This window comes from Talpa occidentalis, unplaced genomic scaffold, assembly GCF_014898055.3.
Source record: "Talpa occidentalis isolate TD23 unplaced genomic scaffold, MPIMG_talOcc4v2.1 talOcc4.7, whole genome shotgun sequence".
NCBI lineage: Eukaryota > Metazoa > Chordata > Mammalia > Eulipotyphla > Talpidae > Talpa > Talpa occidentalis.
The window spans coordinates 98,157,031-98,179,839 of NW_023605083.1; the positions used below are offsets into that span (position 1 = coordinate 98,157,031).

General features: G+C 51.1%; 2 protein-coding genes and 3 non-coding genes across 6 annotated transcripts in view; 1 reads left to right on the forward strand and 4 right to left on the reverse strand.

Annotated features, from left to right (window-relative positions):
• The window catches only part of LRRC75A (leucine rich repeat containing 75A), a 42,536-nt gene extending 39,226 nt beyond the window's left edge, over positions 1–3,310 (forward strand). Inside the window, exon 4 of the mRNA XM_037492304.1 lies at positions 326–3,310. Coding sequence (XP_037348201.1) covers positions 326–866 — 541 coding nt within the window. The 3' untranslated portion in view covers positions 867–3,310. The remainder of the gene's footprint in view (positions 1–325) is intronic.
• Positions 2,392–2,464, reverse strand: LOC119233177 (small nucleolar RNA SNORD65). Its single transcript, XR_005122328.1, has one exon. It is a non-coding gene; the product is annotated as a small nucleolar RNA SNORD65 (small nucleolar RNA).
• Positions 3,114–3,184, reverse strand: LOC119233152 (small nucleolar RNA SNORD49). The gene has a single exon (XR_005122303.1). It is a non-coding gene; the product is annotated as a small nucleolar RNA SNORD49 (small nucleolar RNA).
• Positions 3,311–3,591: 281 nt separating the features above from the next.
• LOC119233153 (small nucleolar RNA SNORD49) lies at positions 3,592–3,662 on the reverse strand. The gene has a single exon (XR_005122304.1). It is a non-coding gene; the product is annotated as a small nucleolar RNA SNORD49 (small nucleolar RNA).
• Positions 3,663–5,520: 1,858 nt separating this feature from the next.
• Positions 5,521–22,795, reverse strand: TRPV2 (transient receptor potential cation channel subfamily V member 2). 2 transcript variants are annotated; one of them, XM_037493830.2, is made up of 15 exons: positions 22,700–22,795; positions 20,476–20,788; positions 18,122–18,255; positions 16,584–16,874; positions 15,283–15,581; positions 13,750–13,923; positions 13,188–13,343; positions 12,540–12,635; positions 11,841–11,911; positions 11,170–11,335; positions 9,564–9,630; positions 9,129–9,466; positions 8,055–8,182; positions 7,220–7,299; positions 5,521–5,803 (listed from the first exon to the last, which is right to left on the reverse strand). In XM_037493830.2, exons 2-15 carry the CDS (start codon positions 20,673–20,675, stop codon positions 5,709–5,711), a joined length of 2,295 nt encoding a protein of 764 aa, XP_037349727.1. In that variant the 5' UTR covers positions 20,676–20,788; positions 22,700–22,795; the 3' UTR covers positions 5,521–5,708. The 2 variants fall into 2 exon arrangements, with proteins under 2 accessions (XP_037349727.1, XP_054545228.1); XM_054689253.1 differs by having other exon boundaries at positions 13,735–13,923.
• Positions 22,796–22,809: the final 14 nt, after the last annotated feature.

Genomic DNA, 22,809 nt, shown 5'->3' on the forward strand with positions numbered 1-22,809 from the left:
CTGAGGCTGAAAGAGGTTAAGGAACAAACTAAAGGTCACACAAGTAGAAAGAGTTAAGATGCAAACACAGGCATTGTGGCCCCAGAATGTACCCTTACAGTCAGTGCAGAAACACCTATGCCTTTTACTTGTGGTCCCTCAGTCTGGCCAGGTGGGCCTAGCCAAGCTGAGATGTGCAGTGACATCAAGGAACCAGAAGTCTCCAGTTTCTCTCATCCCTGGAGTCACAGGCTAAGCAGAGGCTGATGTGGTGGTGGCCACTGTTGCCACTGGGGAACAGGCCTGCCTCCTTGCTTGAAACTTGCTTGTCCCTTCTCCCCTTCAGCCTCAAGGCCATCTTGGCCGGGAGCCCTCCAGACAACACAGTGGACCTGTCCGGCATCCCTCTGACCTCCCGTGACCTGGAGCGGGTGACCAGCTACCTGCAGCGCTGTGGGGAGCAGGTGGATAGCGTGGAGCTGGGCTTCACAGGCCTCACAGATGACATGGTCCTACAGCTTCTGCCAGCACTCAGCACACTGCCCCGCCTCACCACACTGGCACTCAACGGCAACCGGCTGACCCGGGCCCTGCTGCGAGACCTCACCGACACCCTTAAGGACCCCAGCAAGTTCCCTAATGTCACATGGATTGACCTGGGCAACAATGTGGACATCTTCTCATTGCCCCAGCCCTTCCTTCTCAGCCTGCGCAAACGCTCCCCAAAGCAAGGCCACCTACCCACCATCCTAGAGCTGGGCGAGGGCCCAGGTAGTGGGGAGGAGGCCCGGGATGGCACAGTGGGCCAGGAGGACCCTGGAGGAGACCCTCTGGTCCTAGCCCAAGACCACAAGGACAGGGAGACTATAGATGCAGCTCAGACGTGACATGCAAGTGGGGGTCCTCACCCCCACTGTGGGAGTCTCTGGGGTAGGATGGCTAAAGCAGGCATTACAGGGATCCCTGTAAGGAGACCACACACCCATGAGAAGCCAGATTGTATCATCTGGAAAAGGGTGACTGTGTAATACTTCTTTGATCCTCTTCATCTCCCCTTGTCAATGGTTTATCTGACTTTTGGCTCCTGCAGTCATTCCTAGCTCAAGAGGTATCAATCCCTCAGCCTCCCCAAACCTGGTGTGGTAGATACTTGAAGCTTGAGCTGAAGTGAAAGTAGAGATGAGATTCTACATCTAACCTGGCATTTTCCAATTCTGCCATTACATTTGCTTTATTCTGGGCAGGAAACCCCAGCCAGATGTGGTGTGCCTGCTTGTCAGGTTGGAATCTTGACCCTCACTCCTGGCTGCCAGAGACCCTAAGAGTCCATCCCCACCTGGACTGCAGGTTGTCTACCTCTCCTCCCTTGTGGAACTCCAATCTACTTCCTAGACTGGGTCTCCATTTCTGAGGCCCACCCCCCCCCCAATCTACTGTTATATGAACTGCCCCTGGGACCAGTCATCACCCCGTATTCTCCAATAGAGCATCATAAATACCCAGGGCAAACAAGGTGCCCATTCAAGCCCCACACCCCATCACTCCCAATGGCTGCCAGACCTTATATGGGTGTGAGCCCTGCTTCTAGGATTTAAGTACTTTTTCCACAAGAGATTCCACTCGTGGAATCACACGTAGTCCTAGATACTCTGAGCACATTCCCGATAAACATACCATCAGACTAAAATATTCAGGGCGATGCAGATGAAGCTAACACTTCAAACTCTTGGCAGAACTAGTGCCTCAAAGGAAGACAGATGGGAGATATAAACTAGAGGCTTCCAAGGGGAACCAGTCAATTCTTGAGCCAGAGGAAAATTGTCCAGGTGCCCAGTGACCATGCTGAGGCCAGGCAGCAAGATCCCAACTCAGAAAAATGGGGCTTTGGTGGAGAGTCAGACTGAACCTCGGCTAGACAAGTAAATCAAAGGGACTGCCTTAAATACTGTGGAGTCTCTGCTTTCTTGAGGTGAAGACAACTTAAACTGACCATAGAGGAAATGAATTGCTGACACCTGCCTGTACTGCTCTTATCTGACAGCAGTCATCAAATTTAACTTTTTCTCCACAAATACATTTTTAAGAACCAATACCAAAGATTGTCCTTTATTACAGTATTAAGTTTATGGGAATAGCATGGGGACATTAATTTCTAGAGGAAGTAAGTTTCCAGTTACAAAACTCAGACCTGTGGTCACTTTATGTAATACTGAGGTACAAAAGCTCCTGTTGAGCAAGGAGCACTAGAAAAACGAAGAGTTTTCAGAGTCCAAACTGTTGGTGCTGATCCTTGAGACTTCAAACTGCTCCCATGGCATGATTGCCATCTTCTGTCAAAGTAGCCTGCAAAGACACTAAATTTTAGTTTTACTTCCCACAGCAACCAATAGTCATTCACAGCATTGAAGGTATCTTCAGAAAACCTTAGGTTCACCACTATACAATCTGCCGGTAATTCCAGCTTGTTTAGGTGAGTTCATCATTTGATAGCCTTTTCTTTAATCTTGACAAAAGTAGTTTATTCTACCATAGGAGTCAGTGTTCAGTGTTCAGATCTAACCTTACCTCTTGGTTTGTTGAGCTGCTGTCACTCCCAACTCAAAAACCTGCACTGCTCATCACCTCTCCAGCACTTAAAACCTGCAAAGGGGGTGGGAAAAGAGACCCATTATCAGCAAATGTTGAAAATAGTACTGATTACAACAACCTGAAGTATCCTAACCTGAGCGCCAAACACAGTTAAGTCCTACTTTGCTTATCTGATGTAACATCCATTTAGCTACATTTTAAATGTCAGAAATCTAAGGCTATCACCTTAAAAAACAAGGGAAAACTACATCTCAGAGCAAAAAGGCCATTTGGTCTGGATTATACAGCCATGGGTCATAGTGAGAACTTCACTTGCAACAATGAACTTCAATCAGTATCTGAGATATTGCCAATTAAGGATCTAGCATTATAGTTATGTATCAGCTTACCCCACAGCAGGTCAGTGCTCCTTGTTTTTTCAAATTGTTGATGACATACTGGCATTCCTTCACTAGCATGAGACCTGGATAAATACAAAAATTAAGGGTCACTGTTCAAACTAGGTTATTCCTGGGGACCCAGCAACTGGTGAAAGACTTGACTGCAGTCAGCCAGGAATTGTTATCGTCAGTTATCGCTTCTGACGGCACTTCCTATTAGTGATTTCATCAGAACAGTCAAGCCCTTGACAACTCACTCCCCTGTACTGCTCCAGACTAGGCACTAAGAATTAAGCTAAATTACATTTACAACAGGAGACATTGTAATGCAGTATGTGTTTGCAAGCAGTTCTGATTTAAATATAGGTAAGGAGCAGCCATCTCCAGCTTTTACTTAAGGTCCCATGCTGTGCAGTAGTGATGCCCAACATATGAAAATTACAACTATTAATCAGCCGATTATAAATTACAAAAAATGAGACCGAAGATGCAAATTAAACCCTAAGCAGACTAAATCTTACCTCAGGGTGGGGTGTTGCTCCCCTCGGTACTCTGCAGGAGGCCTCCCATCTGAAACAAGAACATACATTCAGGAGATCCTGGCAGGTAAGCTCTACTAAACCGTCGAGGTTTCAGTGACTGCTGTCAGAGACACATTAAAGTCGTCAGTTATCGCTTCTGACGGCACTTCCTAATCTCAGTATCATCATGACAGTCGACTAAGTTTTCTTGTGGTTGTATCACAAAGCACCCACGTGTAGGGCCACTGGGTGCAGGCCGAACCCCACTTACCCAGTCTCCTCGCATTTGCGCACTCCCGTCAGCAGGCCCGGGACACCGGGACCCGGGTTCCAGGCTCCTCGGACTCCTGAGATGGCGGCGCCCCTGCAAGACAGACGCACGCGCGCTCCGTTCGTCTTGGCCCAGCGTGGCCCCCGAGACTCCCCAAGACATGGTCAGCGCCGCCCCGAGGACCACGTGGGTGCTGGCGCCGGGAAACCTGCCATTACGCCAGCCAACCTCCGCCCTAGAGTTAACCTTCCCGAAAACACCGACCCAGAAATCAGAACCACTGAACTCCACTTGCCCGCGCCGCCAGGCACTGACACCACCTACCGGCATCGCCACCACTAAGCAAAAAGAGAGATTTTGCGGTGTCCCAGGCCCTTAAGGAGATGGAATGTTCCATTCGTCACAGAATAGAGGGTGATACTGGCAAAGACTCACGGGAACTTAAGGCCCAAGTAACCACAGGCCCTGCCGCCTCACCCTTGGACTCCCCCCTTCCGTGGAGCTCATGGTCTCTTCCACGCCCCCGGGAATTCTGGGTCACTGGGAGCGCGGCGAGTTCCAGGACGCCTGCGCGCCGACTTGGCCGTGCAGTTACGGGGGTGCGGGCCCTGCCGCTGCCGCGCCTTGGCTGGGTGACCTTGAGTTCTACTCGTGCGTGACGAACTTTCGATTCTTATGTGGAAAGTGGAGACCCGGTGCTGCAGACTCTGCTGAAGATCACATCAGCTAACACACTTGAAATCCTGCAGAGCTTTTGCACGCGGCGAGAATTCATAAATACCAGCTGCTCCTGACTGTAAGAAACGTGGGCAGTAGGCTCTCTCCCCAAAAAACTATTCAGTAATATTCATGAAACTTCTCAGACCCCTGTGATTGACAACACTCATGTTTATTCTTCGGAATCACTTTTAAGGAGCTAAGTTTATCTTATCTGGATCCACTTCCACTCTCTCCTCCCCGATTTCTCAGGGCTCCGCCTTCCGTACCCCACTCTCAGCAGCAGTGGTGTTAGGGGGAAAGGAACCCTCCTCTGCTAGTGCTTTCAGCATATGAACATGCTCTGGTCTTTGTCACATAAGTGTTCATGCCATGTATACACATGTTCTAAACACAGCAAGGGAGGGGTTCGTTTTGACTGTAGAAAACTAGAAATGATACAGCAGAGCAATAATTTATGAGCTGGTATTAGAAATAAGTAGGATTTTAATTGTTGTGGGGTTGGAAGGCTCCCAAGGAGAGCCAAGTCTAGAGGTCAAACAGGAGGTTCATCAGCTTACCTGAAGAATTTACTGAAAGTGGTTAGGAGCATGGAGGACAGCCAGGGTATGAATGAAGGTAGTGGTGACTGGAAATGCTCAGGCAAAGCTGCGGCGGCCTGGGGCTACCAACTAGGGCATCCTGCCAGCATTGGGGAGCCTCTCAAGACTTCTGAGCACAGGAGTGATATTTTTCTCTTTTGTCTTAGGAAGGCCCTTCTGGCTACCCTGCTGAGAACAACTTGGGAACTGAGCAGGAAGCCTAGTGGGAAGGAAAAACAATAATCCAGAGTCTGAACTAAAAGGAGGGTCTCAAAGGCTTTGAGAAACATCTTGGATGTTAGAGGATATGTGTCCACATCCACCAGCACACATCTGCCGTTGCAACAGGCACAGCACCTCAGCCAACTGCCTGCACCCAGCAGAGGACAGCCCTGAGGCTGGGGGTGGTGGGTGAGGGTCTCCTGGTCCCATGCACAGATGAGAAAGGCACAGACACAGCCTCAGACATATGCCCACAGAGACATACAGATGTCAACTTTCCCAGAGGCCCGCCATGATTGCACAAAGCATGTTTTCAGGGAAGTTAGTCATGAGAAAATATATTTGAAAATGTATTTGCCACCAAAGTTGCCTGGAGCCCCAGAGCCAGCAGTTTTAACTGAAAAGATTCCCTGCTGCGCATTGCCCGCCTCTTCATGCATCTGGGTCATCAGCGGGACTCCAGGAGCTGGAGAGGCAGGTAGTCTTCCTCCAAGGCACTGTCCTCCCCACTTTGGGAGGCCAGGGAAGGGCTCTTCGTGGTGCCTGTAAACAGAATGAAGAGTACTGTGACTTGGTTCTTGAGCTGTGTCCCCAGGAGGCAGGTGCCAGGGAAATAGGTAGAGGCCACAGAAACTGCATTATGCTTTGTAGACAGCAGGCAATTCTGGAGTTCCCTGGCAATCCCTCTCCTTGTCTGCCTCCTTCCACAAGCACTACCGGAACCCCTGCCATGTGCTAGTCACCCTGGAGGTGATAGGCTTTATGGGTTAGAAACCAGAACAACTGAGACTTGCTGAGGACAGGCAGCACCAGGTAAAGGGAGGTGGGTAGAAACTCAAGGTCTCCCACCTGCATGAGGAGGTGGGAGGGTTATATACATGTTACCTGATAGGGCACCCCACCCTTCCCAAGCTCTTTTCACTGGGGATGTCCAACTGGAGGCCCCAGCAGGCAATGTGGACTTAGATGTGGCGTGCTTGGGCAAGGTGAGGAGCAAGGTGATTTTCAGAGAATTGGCACTGAAGTGGCAGGGTGGCAGGATTCGGGAAGAGAGACACAAAGAGGGGGTGGGTTTGTGAGGGCCATAGGCATGGACCCAGGATCCTGAGAAACCAGCAGGCTTTGGAGCAGTATGCCAGGGATCATGGATTCATGGTCAGCACGACAGATACAAGCAAATAGAGTTTGTTAGAGAATAAGAGAGTAAGAGGACCAGTGAAAGGCTGGAGGTGAGAGCTAGTAAAAATTTCACAAAGGGCACTCGGTGGAGAGAGCTAATCCTGAGAACAGGCTTCTGAGGGATGGGAGGAAGGAGTGGGTCTTGGTGGGAAGCAGCAGGAGGGGCCATCACTACCCTGGAATGGAGAAGATCCAGGCCATGAGAGGTGGGGAAAGGCATAGGAAGTGGCTTCTCAGAGATAACGCAGCTGGGGGCTTGTATAGTGAGGGAAGTTTGCAGTCAGCAAGGCTGGCCCATCAGCACAGAGCCAGTGTGGGCCCAGGCAGATGGCCACCCATGCTGTGAGCAAGGTGAGGGGCCTTCCCTATTCCACTGCTTGGTCCCCACAGCTCAGGCCTGCTACCCCAGAACTAACTGCCTGGGCAAAGGAGGCAAGTGATTGGAACCCACTCAGGAGGAGGAGATAGGGAGTGAGAAAGTGAATGATGAGGACAGGACTGAGGCTGGTCTGGAGGAGACAGGGATCACTTCAGAGGATGTCTTAAAAACCAGCCAGCAAAGAGGTGGGATGGAAAGGAAAGGAGAGAAGGATTATTTTAAGGGAGCAATCCCTTTAGGAAGAACTTCATAGGATGGATCTGGGAAGTGGCCACCAAGGAATCCTGCCCCAGACTCCCCACGGTTGTGTGACCAAGGACTTGCACGCACACACACATATACACACACACACACATGTGCGCGCACACACTCACAGAGCAGTAGCCACTATGACTACTCACCAGGGACGTCTGGCCCTGACGGCTCTTCACGTACTGTGGGCAGTGTCTTCTCCCAAGAAGCCCAGTTCACTTCTTCTACCCTGAAAGCAGAAAAGCAGCCAAAGTTCCAGGAAAGCCAGTGCTACAAGCTGCTTTACCCCCACTGGGTAAACTGTAGACTTCGGTAGGCCCAGGGACAGTGAGAAGGATGGGGTCTTTCTGCCCTCCTCCACAGGACACTAGGCCATCCACCATCCCACCTGAGCCTCATCCTCGCTGCTATCAGCTGGTGACCCCCTGGCCGGAAATCAGCCTGAATCAGGTTAGTCATAGTGGCATGTGTTGCCCAGAACATCCAGAGAAGAGTTCAGATCAAGTGTGTCTTTGGTTTCCCAGGGTTCTGGGGCCCTTTTGTGGCTATTCCACACCCTAAGGCCCTCCCCTCTCTTTGCAAATGCTATCTCATGCAAGTGGGTTTCTGGCATTTGTACCAAGATCCTTCTCCCACTGCCCAGGCCTTCCCTGGGCATGGAAGAGTTTGTTCTCTGTTGACAAGGTGGTAGCCTCCATGGTGAGGCTTGTGAAGTTGGGAGGGCAGAGCAGACCCACCAGAGCAAGGCTGATGTGCTGTAACCCAAGGGTCCCTCTGGCATCTTGGCTCTTCACTGTACCCCAGGCCAGGAGAAGGTCAGGGACCACCAAGATCAGTTTGAGCCAGTGAGACAGGCAGGAAAACAGGTGGCAGCTCCTGTCCTATGTGATCCAGCATCTCTGACCTCACCCACCCAGAACAAGAGTATCCTGGCATTCTTGGATACTCTTTCCCACAATTCTGGCTCCAGGCACCCTCACACACCTGAAGCACCAGCGCTCATCGGGGCTGCCATCTGCCCTGGTGCCAACTGTTAGCAACACACCTGCCCGCTGCTTCTTCCTCCTGCACCACCAGTAGCCATTCTCCATCTCCAGGACAGAGATGGCTTTCTAGAAACAAAGGAAACATGAAATAGAGCTGCCAGGGAGATGCACCATAGCACCTTTACAGCATACCCCAAAGAATGTGCATTTGGACCTAGCTCCAGAATTTCACTAGGTGAAAGGGTGTTGGATCCCTAACTTTTCTGGAACTCAATTTCCCCACTTGCAGACTGAGAATAATGTACCTCAGGCAGTTACTGGGAAGTCAGTACATGATGAATGCTCAACAATTACAAGTTCCAGAATTGCACACCACCAGGTACGGGCTTCATTTGCTCCACACTTGTGCCTGCCCCCTGGCATGCAGGTGAGTTAAGTGGGGCTTGGAGCTTTGTGGGTGAGGACACAGAGGCTCAGAGAAGATAAGGAGCTTGTGCAAGGTCAACAATGAATTGGCAACAGAGTCCAGCCTGCTGGGCAAGTCTCTCCCTGCGGCAACTACCCAGACTCACCCCAACCCTCACAGATGAAGAAGCAGCTATTGCCTTCACTGTAGGTTAGTGTCATATTAGGGGTGTTTGTACTCCCAGCTTCCCTAAGCTGGGCCAACCCAAGGATTTCACATCTGGCTTGCCTTGCTCACCAAACTGACCCCATTTAACATCGAATGGGAGAGTCATGTGGCCCTTTGTCTTGTTCTAGAACTGAGCCTGACAGAGAAGGTAAGGAGAGCCTCCATGTCCTCACTTGCAAAATTTCTAGAGTGGACACCCAAGAAATACTTGATGATGATAACAAATACATTGGGCCATGACTATGCTGAGCACCGTCCTAAGGGTTTAGATCAATGAGCTTATTTGATCCTCGCAACAACCCTATGACAGAAAGGATGGATGAGGGAGACACCAACAAGGGTGAAGCCACCCAGGACCCAAGCCTAGGCTCAGATGGGTCCTGCACACTCCTCTCTGGACCCAAGCTTGGGGAGGGGCAGGAGAGCTTCCCTAGGCACCTGAAGCTTCCAGATGCTCCAGCTGTCTTCGGCCACGTTGTTGACAGTGTCACTCATGAGGGCGATGAGCATGTTGAGCAGCAGGATGTAGGTGAGCATCACGTAGGTCAGCAGCAGCAGCAGCACCATTCCACGGAAGCGCAGCTGGTCCTGGAAGGCCAGCTCACCCATGCCGATGGTGAATTTGAAGAGCTCCAAGGAGGCGCCCAGTATGCCCTCATATGGGACTGAGCTGCCCTCCTCATCTGCCTTTCCTGCTCTGGACTGCACTGCCTCTGTAACATTGGGGCCTGCAGGGACCTCGGGGTCCCGGGCCTCCCGGCTCAGGCTCACCAGGGCTGCAGGAGGGAGATGGGGGAATCTTGAGCCTGGGGGGCTAGTGGGCAGCTTCAGGGGGTGTCCAGGGTGGGCAAGGGCTGGGCAAAGGGCCTTTACCTACAGCGAAGCCAAAAAGGAAGACTAAGTAGACCAGAAGGAAGCGGAGCAGGTCCTGAAGGATGACCTGGAACATAGGTGCCGGGAGCTAGGCTGAATGGCTCAGCCACCAAGCATGACCCCAGACCTCTGCCTCGACCCCAAGCATGGGTTCCCAAGTACACCACACACACACACACACACACACACACACCTGCTGCATCTCTGGCCTGTACCCCAGGTCTTTTATGCATAAATAAATAAATCTTTAAGAAAAAAAAGACAAATACTACATGATTCCACTTATAGGAGGTACTCGAAGCAGTAGAAGGTAAAGGGTGGCTGCCAGGGACTCAGAGGAGCAGATGGGGAGTTAGTGTTTAAGGGGCAAGAAGTTTGGGGAGAAAAGGGCTCTGGAGATGGACGGTGCAGTGGCTGCACAGCGATGTGGATGTGCTTCATGCCCCTGAAGTGTAATGTAAACAGGATCAAGATGGTAAATAGTGTTGGCTGCAATTTCCCACAATTTGAAAAGAAAGAAAAATCCTCCAGGGGCCTGCAGCCCCTCCCCATGGCCAACACAACCCCTGGCCCCCATGTCTCCCCCACCAACTTCCTCTCCTCACTCTACCCAGTGTCCTTGCTTTTTTCCTGCACTCCCAGCCTTGGCTGTCGCCATCCCTTTGTGTTACATGCTTCTCCCGAGTCTGTGGTGCCTGAATCATTCTTTCATGTCAAAGCTTCCTAGGGGCTTCCCATCTAAAGCACCCCCCACTGAACCATTCTCCATCACCCTGTCCTGTGTATTTTCTTCATAGAATGTAGCAGCCTGTAATGTTCTCATTTATTTTCTTAGTGTTTTCATTTCCTCCACTAGAATATCAGTTTCAGGAGATCAGGACTTGTCTGCTTTGTTAGTAAAACACCTAAACAGGATCTTCCTCAGAGTACACATTTTCTAAATATTTTCTGAATAAATACATGAATGCAGGCACATGCATATGCCCACATGCAGACTTATGAGCATCTCTCTGTCCTTCAGTGGGCAGCGACGCATGTGCTCCCTGTGGACACCCACAAGCACACACATGTGCATGTGTTTGCTTAAGCATGCAGAGCACAGACCCCTGAAAGCAGATCTATGCTTGATGCACAGACAGACAAAATCTCTGCCCAGGGCCTCCCCGGTGGCACAGCGGTTGAGCGCTGGGTTGCGAAGCTGCCCGCAGCCTCTGCAACACCCGTTCGATCCCCGGGCGAGGGTCCCACATGGCACGCAGACCTCTCCTGCCGCCCGCTGCTCCCCTCAGCAGTGTACCTCGGTCCATCTGCCTGCTCTGCTCCCTGCTCTGCCTCTGATGAATTCTCTCACCCTCCCGCTCTTCTGACGGTACCCAGTGCTTGTATAAATAAATAAATAAATAAATAAATAAATAAATAAATAAATAAATAAATAAATAAATGAATGAATGAATAAATAAATAAATAAATCTTAAAAAAAAAAAATCTCTGCCCAGGTCAACTGTGAAAGGTGCCTATCTGCTGAGACCAAAAGGAGTCTCACGAGAATGTGGTGTCCAGCTCTGTCCAGCAGTCTGGCTGCTCCGGGACCATCCCTGCCTCTCACCTTTTGGATCATGACGCTGTAGATGCCAGTGTGCTGGAAGCCTCGTGTATAGTAAAGCAGGTTCAGCCAGCACAGCACCAGAGCGGACACAAGAATGGGCAGGTACCACTCATTGGCCAGGAAACATAATACCTGGGACAGCACGGTGAGCAGGGCCTGGATCAAGCTGCACAGGGGCAGGGTCCTGGTCAGCTTGCAGACCCCTTGGCCGGACCCCCCAACCCCCACTAGCCAGTGCTGACCCCCACCACCTCTCCCACTGCTCTCTCCAGCTGAGGCTGGACCCAATCAGGTCCTAACCTACCCCAACATGGGCAAGTAAATTTAACCTCAGTTCCCTCCTGTGGGCCTCAGTTCCCTCCCCTATAAAATGGGCTAAGCTGACTCATAGAGTGTTTGTGGAGATCCAGTGAGATTCAACTTGCAAGGCGTTCAGGATCCACTGGTGCAGAGCGAGGGCGCAGTAAAGACAAGCATCACCATCATGATAACAAGGGTAGGAGCATGGACCACACCAGGCTAGATAACAGCCTGGTCTCCTGAGTCTGGCCTGTGCTCTGGTTTCAATTCCCAGCACTGCATCCTCTCCTCTAAAGCCAACCCAGTGCCCACTGCCACACCCGCCTCCCCGAGGGCTGAGACTGGAGGCTGAGGGGTGAGGCCCCACATACAAGAGGATTTCAAAGTAGCTGTCCATGAATGAGGTCCAGATGAACAACCGGCGCCTCCAGAAGTACCACAGCTGTGGGGAGGGAACACAGGGAGTGTGAAACCCCTCACCACAGTGTGGCCCTGCCACCCCACAGGGCCCAGGCTCTGTCTACTGGCCTGGCATATGGGAGCCTAGACAGCACCACCTAGGGGGTGAAGGCAGCAACTCTGACTTGTAGGAGGAAGGGCTTGTGAATCTGCTGATAGTAGAGAAGCTTTGGAAACTGCTTCCCAAAAGTACATCCATCCACAGACACCAAGTCAATGCAGGGACCTCCAGGCCCCCTGTGGATGTGGGGGACCTCAAGCTCTGTACATGGCAAAGAGGAGGGCTCCTTTTTTCTCTTCTCTCCCTGGCTTCCCAGGGACTGCCCTGTACTCCAGCCAACCTGGATTTGTCCCACTCTGCCTTGCCTGTCCCCTGCAAGCTGGCAGCATTTTCAACTGAAGAGGACCTGCTGGGGGATTGGACTGGCTAGAGGGTACCCAGTCTCAGGAGGCAAGGTCAGAACCCACAGACCTTAATAGCCCCAAAGCTGGTCTGGAATTCACCTGCTTGCAAATGAAGAGACTAGTGAACTAACTCTAAGGTTCCTTGCAGCATAATTGTAGGTTTGCTTCTTGGTGGGCTGGGAGCCACATGGGTTGGGGAGCCTCACCTGGCCCATGAGGAGGTAAATCCCCCCGAGCAGGATCAGAATGTGGCCCAGCAGCAGCATGGAGTTTCCCGCAGTCACTTTCATAGGGAGGAAGACCTGCTAAAGAGACACTCGGTTAGGATCTAGGCCCTGAGTCCCTCTCAAACAACTCACCCCCTGAGAGCAAGAGCTGAGCCTGCATGTGGAGAGACCCTCAGAGCCGTACAGGGAACACAGCTCTGGGGCAGAACCCCTGGATTCTAGTCTATCAAAAGGTACACTGTGCTGAGGTTGTGAGCATGGGGTCTGGAGCCGGTCTTGTTGGGGTTCAGAGCCCAACTTGCAGCCTGTTTGACCCTGGATACATTACTTAACTTCTCTGTGCCTTCCTTCCCTTAACTATAAACTGGGGGTGATAATAGTTCAGCATCTCAGGGTGGCTGTGAGCATTAACTAAACCAACGAACACCTGTCAATCACTTAGAATACTTTCTCACATAGGTGAGCACACAGTATTAGGTATTATTTTGTTACAGTGTGGTGCTGGCTTCCACTCTCTCACCAGCTGCTTAAGAGCTCAGGCCCATCACCCAAGCTGTCAAAGCTGGCTGTTGTCATTTGTGGGGTTGTTTCCAGGCCCCCCAGGACTTGCCCCTTCCCCGGCCTTGCCTTCTCCAGGGTAGGCTGGTGGTAGGCAACAGCCGTGAAGATGAACATGTAGATCAAGTAACACAGGAAGTTGAAGAAGAACCTGGAAATGAGCAGGTCCCATTTCGCCTGCAGAAGTTTGTTCAGCGGCTCCAAAACGACCATTTTGTGTCGGTCCTGGGGTAGAATGTGAGAGGCAGGGGTATGGTCAGCAAGCCAATATAAGGGCCCACTCATGAGCCCCATGCAAAGGATGACAGAGATGGGGAGTCCTGAATGACCCCTCCCTGGCTGCCTCCCTTCCTCCCCCACTGTCATGGTGGGACCGAGGGCCTCTCCCTCCCGTCTAGAGCAAGTGGAGGTCCACAGAGCGATTCTCAAGGTTGCCACCCAGATCCTGGCACAGTCCTGGAGTTGATGGAATGGTTTGTGGAATAAGTACTGGCCCCAGGCCAGGGACAGGCTGTGCAGCCACTCTCCCGCCCTCCAGTGGCAGTTACAGAATAGCATGGTCCAGGAGCAGCAGGCAGCAGGGTTGTGCACAGCCAGGCCCTCCACATGTACTCACGACTCCACAGCTCACCGGGCTTCTGCAGTAAAAGGTGATGATCTCCAGCACTGAATTTTTCTCCCAGGTGTCCACAGAGGCCAAGTCATACAGTGACACACGGACAGGCCCATAGCACCACTCTGTGAACTTGCGGGAAAGGAATTGGCACGGCTCTGGGAACTCCCGCTGCAGGATGTGTCTGAAAATCTGCATATTGTGTGATGTGAACTTGGCCTGCATGACTATCCCCCATACTGGTTGCTCCCAACCAGAGAACTCCTGGTGCTCTACAGTGCTGCCCACTCCCCTCTCCAGTGCTGAGGCAGACACGTGAGCACACTCTGGGCACATGCTCAGCCACAGTGTAGACCTTCCTGCCCATCCACATGTGCTCAGGCCTGTCAGCCAGCATGGCTCTTCCTTCCCCACTCCTGCTCTCAGGTCCCCTTTCCTCAACTCCTCACATGACAGAGACCCCCAACCAGAGGTTCTTAAGGCCCCTTGAGATCAGAGGCTACCAGTCACACATGTGTGCACTTTTGTGGTCCGAGTCCAGAGCCTTCAACAGACCAGAAAGGGTCTCTAATCCAAATAAGTTGAGAAGAAATTTATTTCCACAAATGAGGAACAAGGGGAAGAAAATTGATTGGGGAGTGATTTCCATAGACCACACACCCATGCCTCTAGGTAACAAAGCACACCATAGCACCCTTGGCAGGCGGAGGTTGTAATTGAAAAGTTATGAAACTTTAGGCCTCACTGGTGACCTAGGGGTTAAGTCTCAGTGCTATCATCACTAAGGTCTGAGTTTGATCCCTGGCCAGAAGCTGACCCACATGGCACAGCAGACCTCTCATGTCTGGCCTGCTGCTCCCCTCAGCAGTGTATTTCAGTACATCTGCCTGTTCTGCTCCCCACTCTGTCTCTGATGAATCCTCTCACCCGCCGCATCTCTGGCCTGTACCCCAGCTCTTGTATGCATAAATAAATAAATCTTAAAAAAGAAGAAAATATATGTAAATAGACACACAAGGTTATACATGTATAACCTTGCAGAAGGAATGAAGTTATAGCACAACCAAGGAACCCTAAAGGAACAGGTAATTATTACACAAAAATGTAAAAAACCTGTGTGGCAAAAAAAAAAAAAATGCAATAAAAGTTTTTGACTATAGAAATGGGAAAAAATTTGCAACTATTGCAGTAAACAAAATGGTAATAAATTTATTATAAAGAACACTGACCAATCAATATGAAGAGAATCTAAGAGTAAATCTAATAGTAAAATAGGCAAAGGGTATGAAAAGACTGTCTCCTAATAAACAAACCCAAACAACTTTTAAAAAAAATTCCATTTTATAATATGACACAATATGTTAGTTCAATAGTCCAGATATTATTTGTAAATAGGCACGGAGATACTAGAGGGCTGGCTGAAATGTTCTAATAGGAGTGTTCAAATGGAAAAGTGGGGCTACCACCAATCTAGACCACCCCAGCGTCTTTGTGCAGAAACCTCAGGATGAGTCCTGCTGGATAGGCAGAGAGAGGAAGGGCCCCACTCACCTCAATTTTGCCCTCCTTGGCAGCCAGCTTCAAAGGAGTGAGGCCCTGCTTGTTGGGGATGTCCTCCAGCTGCACGGAGGGGCAGAGCCGGGCCCCAGCCTGGAGGAGCTTGTCATACATGCGGATTACCAGTTCACTGTTCTCCTTCGAGTTGTCTGCGATCATCACCAAGGCATGCAGGACTGTGTTGCCGTGCGAGTCGGCAGCCTGCAAACTGGCAGGCTGGTGCTGGTTCTCCAGGAGATAGGTCACCATGTCCCACTGTTTGGTGCACGCAGCCAGAGAGAGAGGCAGCTCACCTGGGGGATGAGGGGGCAGCTTGGACCTCGGGTCTCCCAGCTTCCATTGGCATATTCCTCATGCTCCATAGATAGCAGGTCAGGTGTCCCTGAAGTGGGTCAGGCACCCACAGGAGAGGATGGAGCACTGCCTAGGGGTCCTGGCCCCACCCAAGTATGAGCTGTGAGGGAACATGGTCCTGGGCTCAGCTCGGGGCTGGTGTGCCTTCTCCTGTGAACACTGATAAGGGCAGCTCTTGTGCAGTTCTGACCTAAGGAAGAGAGGACTACGGCCCTTGATCTTCTAAGGGACCAGAACAGAGGCTAGCTAGCCAGGGTCCGGTTTCTCCAGCTTCTTTTTCTTCAACAGAGCCCAGGCGCTCTGCTGCCCCTTATCCAGGCCCTGTTTGGTCTAATCTCATCACATACCAGTTCTAACAGTCATTCTCCAGCGCTGCTCTGGGCTGGAATGTGTGACTAGCCTCCTTTGCCAGACAAGGAGAAAAAAGCTCTTAAGACAAACTACTGGCCCCCTTGGTGGTGCATGGGGTTAAAGACAGCACTATCAAGCTAGCACCAGACGCTGCAGCACAGAGTTTGATCCCCCACTGGCCAGGGAGCAACACACATGGCATAGCACACCTCTCCTCTCTCACCCGTTGCTCCCCTCAGCAGTGTACTTCAGTCAGTCTGCCTGTTCTGCTCCCCACTCTCTCTGGTGAATCCTCTCACCCCCTGGACCTCCAGCTTACACCCCTGTTCTTGTATGCATAAATATATAAATCTTAAAAATAAAAGACAAACTACTTTTTCAGGCAGTCTAGCGTGGTAGTTAGGCCTACAATGTCTGTCTTTACAGTGTCCTTATGAACCAATAAAGGATGTTCCTATTACCTCTGTTTTAATTTCATTACTTACTCCTTGTTGGAGTTTAAAGGCCAGCTCTGTGACACATTAACCCTGAGAATTTGAGCAAAGTTTTATTCTCTCTGTGTTTCAATTTATCCAAGAAAAGCTCCTCACCAAAATAGAAGCAAGTCCCTTGGCTCTTTTGGAAGAAGTGGCCACAGGCCTGGGCATGCACATTGGCCCCATTCTCCACCAGGAGCTTCACACACTGCAGGCTCCTCTTCTCAATGGCGATGTGCAGGGCACTGTGGCCTTGGTAGTACTCATCTTTGCACTGGATGTTGACCAGGGGCTGGGGATTGCCAGAGTCCCGGTCGATCTGCAGCAGCGGCAGAATGCAGGCATTGGTCCCATCCCGAAGGTTGAGCACAGCCTTCATCAGGCAAGTCTTCCCCGTGGAGCCCTCTGTGGGGGACGGGAGAGGGAGGGAAACCGGGTGCTCAGCCTTGCAGTGGTTGGCCACCCAGCAGCCTGTACAATGAACCCAGGCTCCAAAGTGCTCCTTGGAAGGATTAAAAGATTGCCACATAGACAGGAGGGAGCACTGCTGGGCCGCCATGATCTCAAGACTCCAGTTAACAGATATTAACTTACCAGCAGACACGACTAGTTTCTATCTTAGAATTTACATTTCTGAGACATACTGTGTCATACATGCCATGCTATCTATTCAAGAACATTCAGAGCAGTTGTTAAGTGACTCCCCCACTTGATGGTCCTATCTCCTCTTGCAAGTCAGTTGGCCTCTCCCAATCTTGGTTTTCTTCACTGTTAAATGGCACTGTTCCAGGGATGTTGTAAGGGTATTCCAGGGTCAAATGGAACCATGTACAAAGTGCTTAGCGCACAGTACTTGAAGCCAACAATGACAAACAACCTAAAGGGCCACAGCAAGGAATCAGTTAACTAAATTATGGTAAATCTATACACTTTCAAAGTCAGCAGTGGTCAAAATCACTGAGCTAGAAATATATATTTGCTGAAATGGCAAGTGCTACAGGACGTTGTAAGGTATAGGGGGGAGCACATTGCAAATTATTATGTGTAACACAGTTCCAGTTATGTAAATACATGCCTATGTGTTGCCAACGTTTGACAAACAAATAAATAAATAAAACATGCCTCTATTTAAAAAAAAAAAAAGAAAAGATGCATCCCAAATCATTAACAGGGGTCCAGAATGACATTGTTTTTATCATTTTATACATTTTACCACTCTGTATATTTTGTTACTATTTGAATCTTCTAGAGAACCCAAATGTTATTTTCCTAACCCATCCAAACAATAAGGATTTTATATTTGGGACAGAGCACTCTGAGAGGGGTGAAGTATATGGTGTGTATGTTACATCATAATGATGTTATTTTTTTTGTAAAGAAGAAGAATGCACTGAGATGTCCACAAGCACCCATCCCAGTACTGAAATGGGTTGGGGGTAGCAGGCCGGTGAGGTGGGAGGAGGTGGCAGCACAGCCAGACTGTTAGGAGGCTGTCCTTAGCTCTATCTGCAGGGCCCCTAAGTCATTCTGGGAGGGGGGCTACTACCAACACTTGCTCCTTGGCTCCTGATCATAGTCAAGGTTCCACCCCATCAGCCCAGTTTCAGCATGACCGGGAGAATGCCATAGCTCTGCCAGCAGGACCCGCCTACCTGTGAACTCGGTGTCAGTGAGGTACTTGCTGGTCAGGCGCAGGAATTCTGGTAGCCCAGCCAAATCCTCAGGGACGCCGCGGGAGACCACTCTGAAAAGCCGGTCACGGTCAAAGAGGTTTGGGTCCGGCTGGCTGTGGGGGATGTGGTTTGTGACTGATAGTTGTAAAAGAACCCTGGGCACCTCAGAAGGCTCCTTACGCCAGGGACCCCTTTCAGGAAGTCCAAGAGCACTGTGCGCCCTACAGGCCCAGGTCTTTCTGAGTTTCTGTCCTCCCAGGGTGACCAAGGAGACCTAAGGACCCCCCTCCCAGAAGGTGCAGAGCCCCGGGACAAGGAGAAGAGGCCCTTCCAGGCACCGGTTGATGCATCCCTGAGTCCAGGCATCACACACAGGTGTTTCTCAGCATCAGGTACTCAAGGTTTTCTAGGTCCCTTAATGATCCTGCAACAGGCCTATTATCCCATAGAGTCGATTTCAGCGCAGACATTTGTGAAAATTAATAAAGGAAACCTCAACTAAAATCACAGTTGGGAAGGCCTCTAGAGGGAGCTCTCGCCCATAAGAACAAGCCTCATTGCCAACCAAAGTAGGAAGGGGTGTACCCCACCCCCCTTCCTCCATAAAAGCAAGCTCCCCTCTCTTGCTTTCTGAATTTGCCAATGGCCTGCCATAAGTTGCATTTCCCAAACTGCAATTCCCAAATGAACTAATTTTCACTGGTAAAATATTTGGTTGCTTTGATTTAAAGTTGGCTTTGTTGGGGCCTCTCTGGTGGCACAAGAGGTTAAGACACAACTTATGAAGCTTGCGCAGCCACTGCAGCACAAGTTCCATCCCTGGCCAGGGAGCTACCCACATGGCACAGCAGACAGCTCCTGACTCTCTGGCTGCTCCCTTCAGCAGTGTATTTCAGTCATTCTGCCTGTTCTGTTCCCCACACTGTCTCTGGTGAATCCTGTCACCCCCCACACCTCTGGCCTATACCCTAGCTCTTATATGCATAAATAAATAAATCTTAAAAAAAAAAATAAAGTTGGCTTTGTTAAAGTTGGCCCTTGAGGGGGAGTCAGGGTTGGGATGGGGCTACAGGAAGTGCCCACAGACTGTTAGGGGAAGGAATCAGGAAAAGCCCCTCAATCCTTTCAATCCTTTCAAAAACTATCTATGGACTAACAAAGGAGTATGTGCACCTTCACTCCCCATTTCAGTCCTATCAGCCAGAAATCACTATTTCCCTGTTTAGATAAACATGGAGATAAAGAATCTTGCCCAAGTTCACATGATGTCCAACCAGGGCTCGCAGGGGATGTCAAATTCTTGACCCGAACTCCCTCCACACCCCCAACCCCCATTCCCCCAGAGATTCTAGATTTGGTCCCAGCATTGAAGCTTATTTATTTCAGTTTTGCTAAGAAGTTACACTTCTAGAAAAAGGCCCAGATGGGGCTGTGGTTCTTCAGAATCTAGCACTGTCTGGTGATGGGGAAAGATGATACATTATTCTTCACAGAGGCTAGTGTTTCCCCTAGCCTCCTTGTACCATGACCAGCAATATGACCAGACAAACAAAAGTAGGGGGGTATTTGATGCTTTGGAGAGCCTCAGGACCCAGTTTCATGTTTACTGTGGAATGGGCCAATCAAGTAAGACTTTCTGACTCTCCAATGAAGGGGGGATTCAGTCATGCTTTCTTCATGACTGATGGAGCCAGGCCTGCCTCCCCAATGTCAGGAAGTGTTTGTCTTCCTCACCCTGCAAGGTATACCATCCTCTGCCCAGCACACCATGTGGCCACAATGTGACTGACTGGAGAATCCAGCAGGGGGAAGTGGTCATTTTGACAAAGCACTTCCTGTCACAGGGTGGCATCACAGGCTTGGGGTAGGGAAGCACAAAAAAGGCACAGAATGAAGCACCATTCTCCCTGTCAAGCAGGCTACTCAAATCCCAGAAGGCTCTGGCATTCCCTCCTATCTAGGTCAGAATCTGACCTTGGTGCTGCAGGACAGGGTTGTTCTTTTCAGAACCTTTCCCATTCTTGTCCTGCCTTCTGAGATTGTGTACTGTGTAGAAAGATACTCTTCCAACTCCAAGTATTCAAGTGATCCTTGCATCCACCTTATTTGTGCCCTAGTTCCCCTCACTGTCACAATTCCTATGGTAGCAGGATCCACACTCTAGTCTGAGGAGAGAGTCAAGAACATTAATGGGCCCAGGAGCCATCAGAGCCAGACTGAGAACTCAGCAGGTTGAGGAAGGGGTGCTGGGGCTGGGCTGGGCCACCGAGTCTCATGAGGAGACCTCTACTGAAGGTGAATGGCCCAAAGTTCCACCCCACTTGCCGCCTTACCTGGCACCTGTTCCCTTTTTCTTTCCATAGTCGAGTCTTACTCTGATCTCAGGGGAGAAGTTCCGGTCCTCGCCCTGGAATGGTGACTCCATGGGGGGTGGCCCATTCCCATGTTTTTCTCTGTCTACCTCAGGACCACCTTCTTGGCATCCGTATGATGTTTCCAGCCGGAAAGCAGGAGGGCTGGAGGGTGAGGTCATCCTGAGGGGAGGAGGCTGCCTCTGCAGCTGGAATCCCTGTGGAGACTGATATGTCAGAGCCTCTCCTTCCTTCCAGTTCAGAGACCAGATAAGGTCAGGGGTCTGGCTGGGGCCTGCAAAAGGAAATGTTTAGAAGCTGAGGGCAAGGAGTCTCACCCACAGTGAGCCCAAGAGGAGGGGGAGTGGGCCAGGAGGGAGGAAGACAGACGGTGAGGAGAGGGCAGGAGGCCCCTGGCCCCACATCCTGAAATGGGGAGAACAGGGGCCCAGTGGAGCTGCCTCTTTAACCCTGTCCCACAAGAAGGGCCATGATTGTCCCCACTTTCCCTCCCAGACCTCCTGATATCTGAGAGGCCACAGACCCTGGTCTGGGCGTAACAAACATTTGCGTTAACGGTACAAACCTTTTCTCTACATCCTGCTCAGTGGCTAATATTCACAACAGATAAAAGTGCAGTTATGGGGTGGGGGCGCGTCACTCAACCTCTCACCACAGAGGGGGAATGCTCTGAGGGAAACCGTCTAAAAAACCACCTGTTGGGGCCTCCCTGGTGGCGCAAGGGGTTAAGCACTGAACTGTGAAGCAATCCACAGCCGCTGCAGCATGAGTTCGATCCCTGGCCAGCCAGGGAGTAACCTACATGGCACAGCAGACCTCTCCTGCCTCTCCTGCTGCTCCCCTCAGCAGTGTATTTCGGTCAGTCTGCTTGTTCTGTTCCCTATTCTGTCTCTTGTGGATTCTCTCACTCCTCACATCTCTGGCCTGTACCCCAGCTCTTATATGCATAAACAAATCTTTTTTTAAAAAAAAAACCAACACCTGTCTATCAAACCCCTCATTTTATGCCCAGAAAACTAAGACTCAGAAAGGGGAAATGACTTTCCCAAGGTTGCCAGCTATTGGCAGAGCCTGGTCTAGAAACCTGCTCATCCTACCATGATGTTCCTCTTCAGTTCTTGGAATCTTTCAGGGCCCATCTGTATTATCAGTCTGAATCATCTCTGAAGGCTTTGAATGCCACCTCTCTGCGCCTTGGTCTCTAGGGACTTCAGAGTGGTGCTGGAGATGACTGCCTGCCTCCCTCTGAGAGCCCCTTGCCATAGGCCCTAGGTTGCGTTCTGGAAGCTCAGCTGACAATACCGCCTCACAGGAGAAGTGAAACCACAGGCCCCAGCACATGACATAAAGTGGAGCCCCAGAGGAGTAAAGGGAAACCCCTCTGTCTCCCCTCCCCTCAGTAGGTTGGAACAGAAAGAAGGAAAGGGAGGGGCCTCCCTGGTGGCACAAGGTGTTAAGCATTGCACTATGAAGCAATCTGCAGCCTCTTCAGCATGAGTACGATCCCCAGCAGGCCAGAGGGCAACCCACATGGCGAGGCAGACCTCTCCTGTCTCACCCGCTGCTCCCCTCAGCAGTGTACTTCGGTCAATCTGCCTGTTCTGTTCCCCACTGTCTCTGCTGAATCCTCTCCCCCACCCCTGCATCTCTGGCCTGTACCCCAGCTCTTGTACGCATAGATAAATAAATCTTTAAAAAGAAAGAAGGAAAGGGAGCCAGCAGGGTGAGATGGGGGCAGGGCTTGAGCAAACGCCTAGCTTCAGGCTCCCAGGACATTTCCCGTAGAAGCAGGGGAGGCAGGACCTGGCAGTTTGGACCCACCATCTTTCTGCCCCACACACCCAAGGGTGTCCTTTGAGAACCACCCACGATTCAGCCTGGCGGTGTCTTCAATCCCCTTTCCCGGGCTGCCCCCGCCCCCCTCAGCCCACCACTCCCATACCTCAGCAGCAACAGCTGTCAGTCCAGTCCCTAACCCTCCCCCAAACCCTCGAGCGCCCTGGGTGCAGATGAAGGGGTCTGGCGTGCAGGTGGAGGGGACCCACGCCCTGCGCAGACCCTGGCGTGGGGCCGGAGAAGCAAGGGCCCCTCCAGCTTCCCCATCCTGATCATTCACTGTCATGTTTGGGGCCCCGACCCCCACAGACATCCCAGACGTCCCCGGAATTAACCACCCCCGACTTACCCCGCAAAGCTGAAGTAAGGGCGTGGCCGCGGGCTGCAGGCTGCTGGGATCCTGAGCCTGCGAGGTTGCAAGGACCTAGGGAGGAAGTGAAGCCGGGAGGGGGTGGCGGG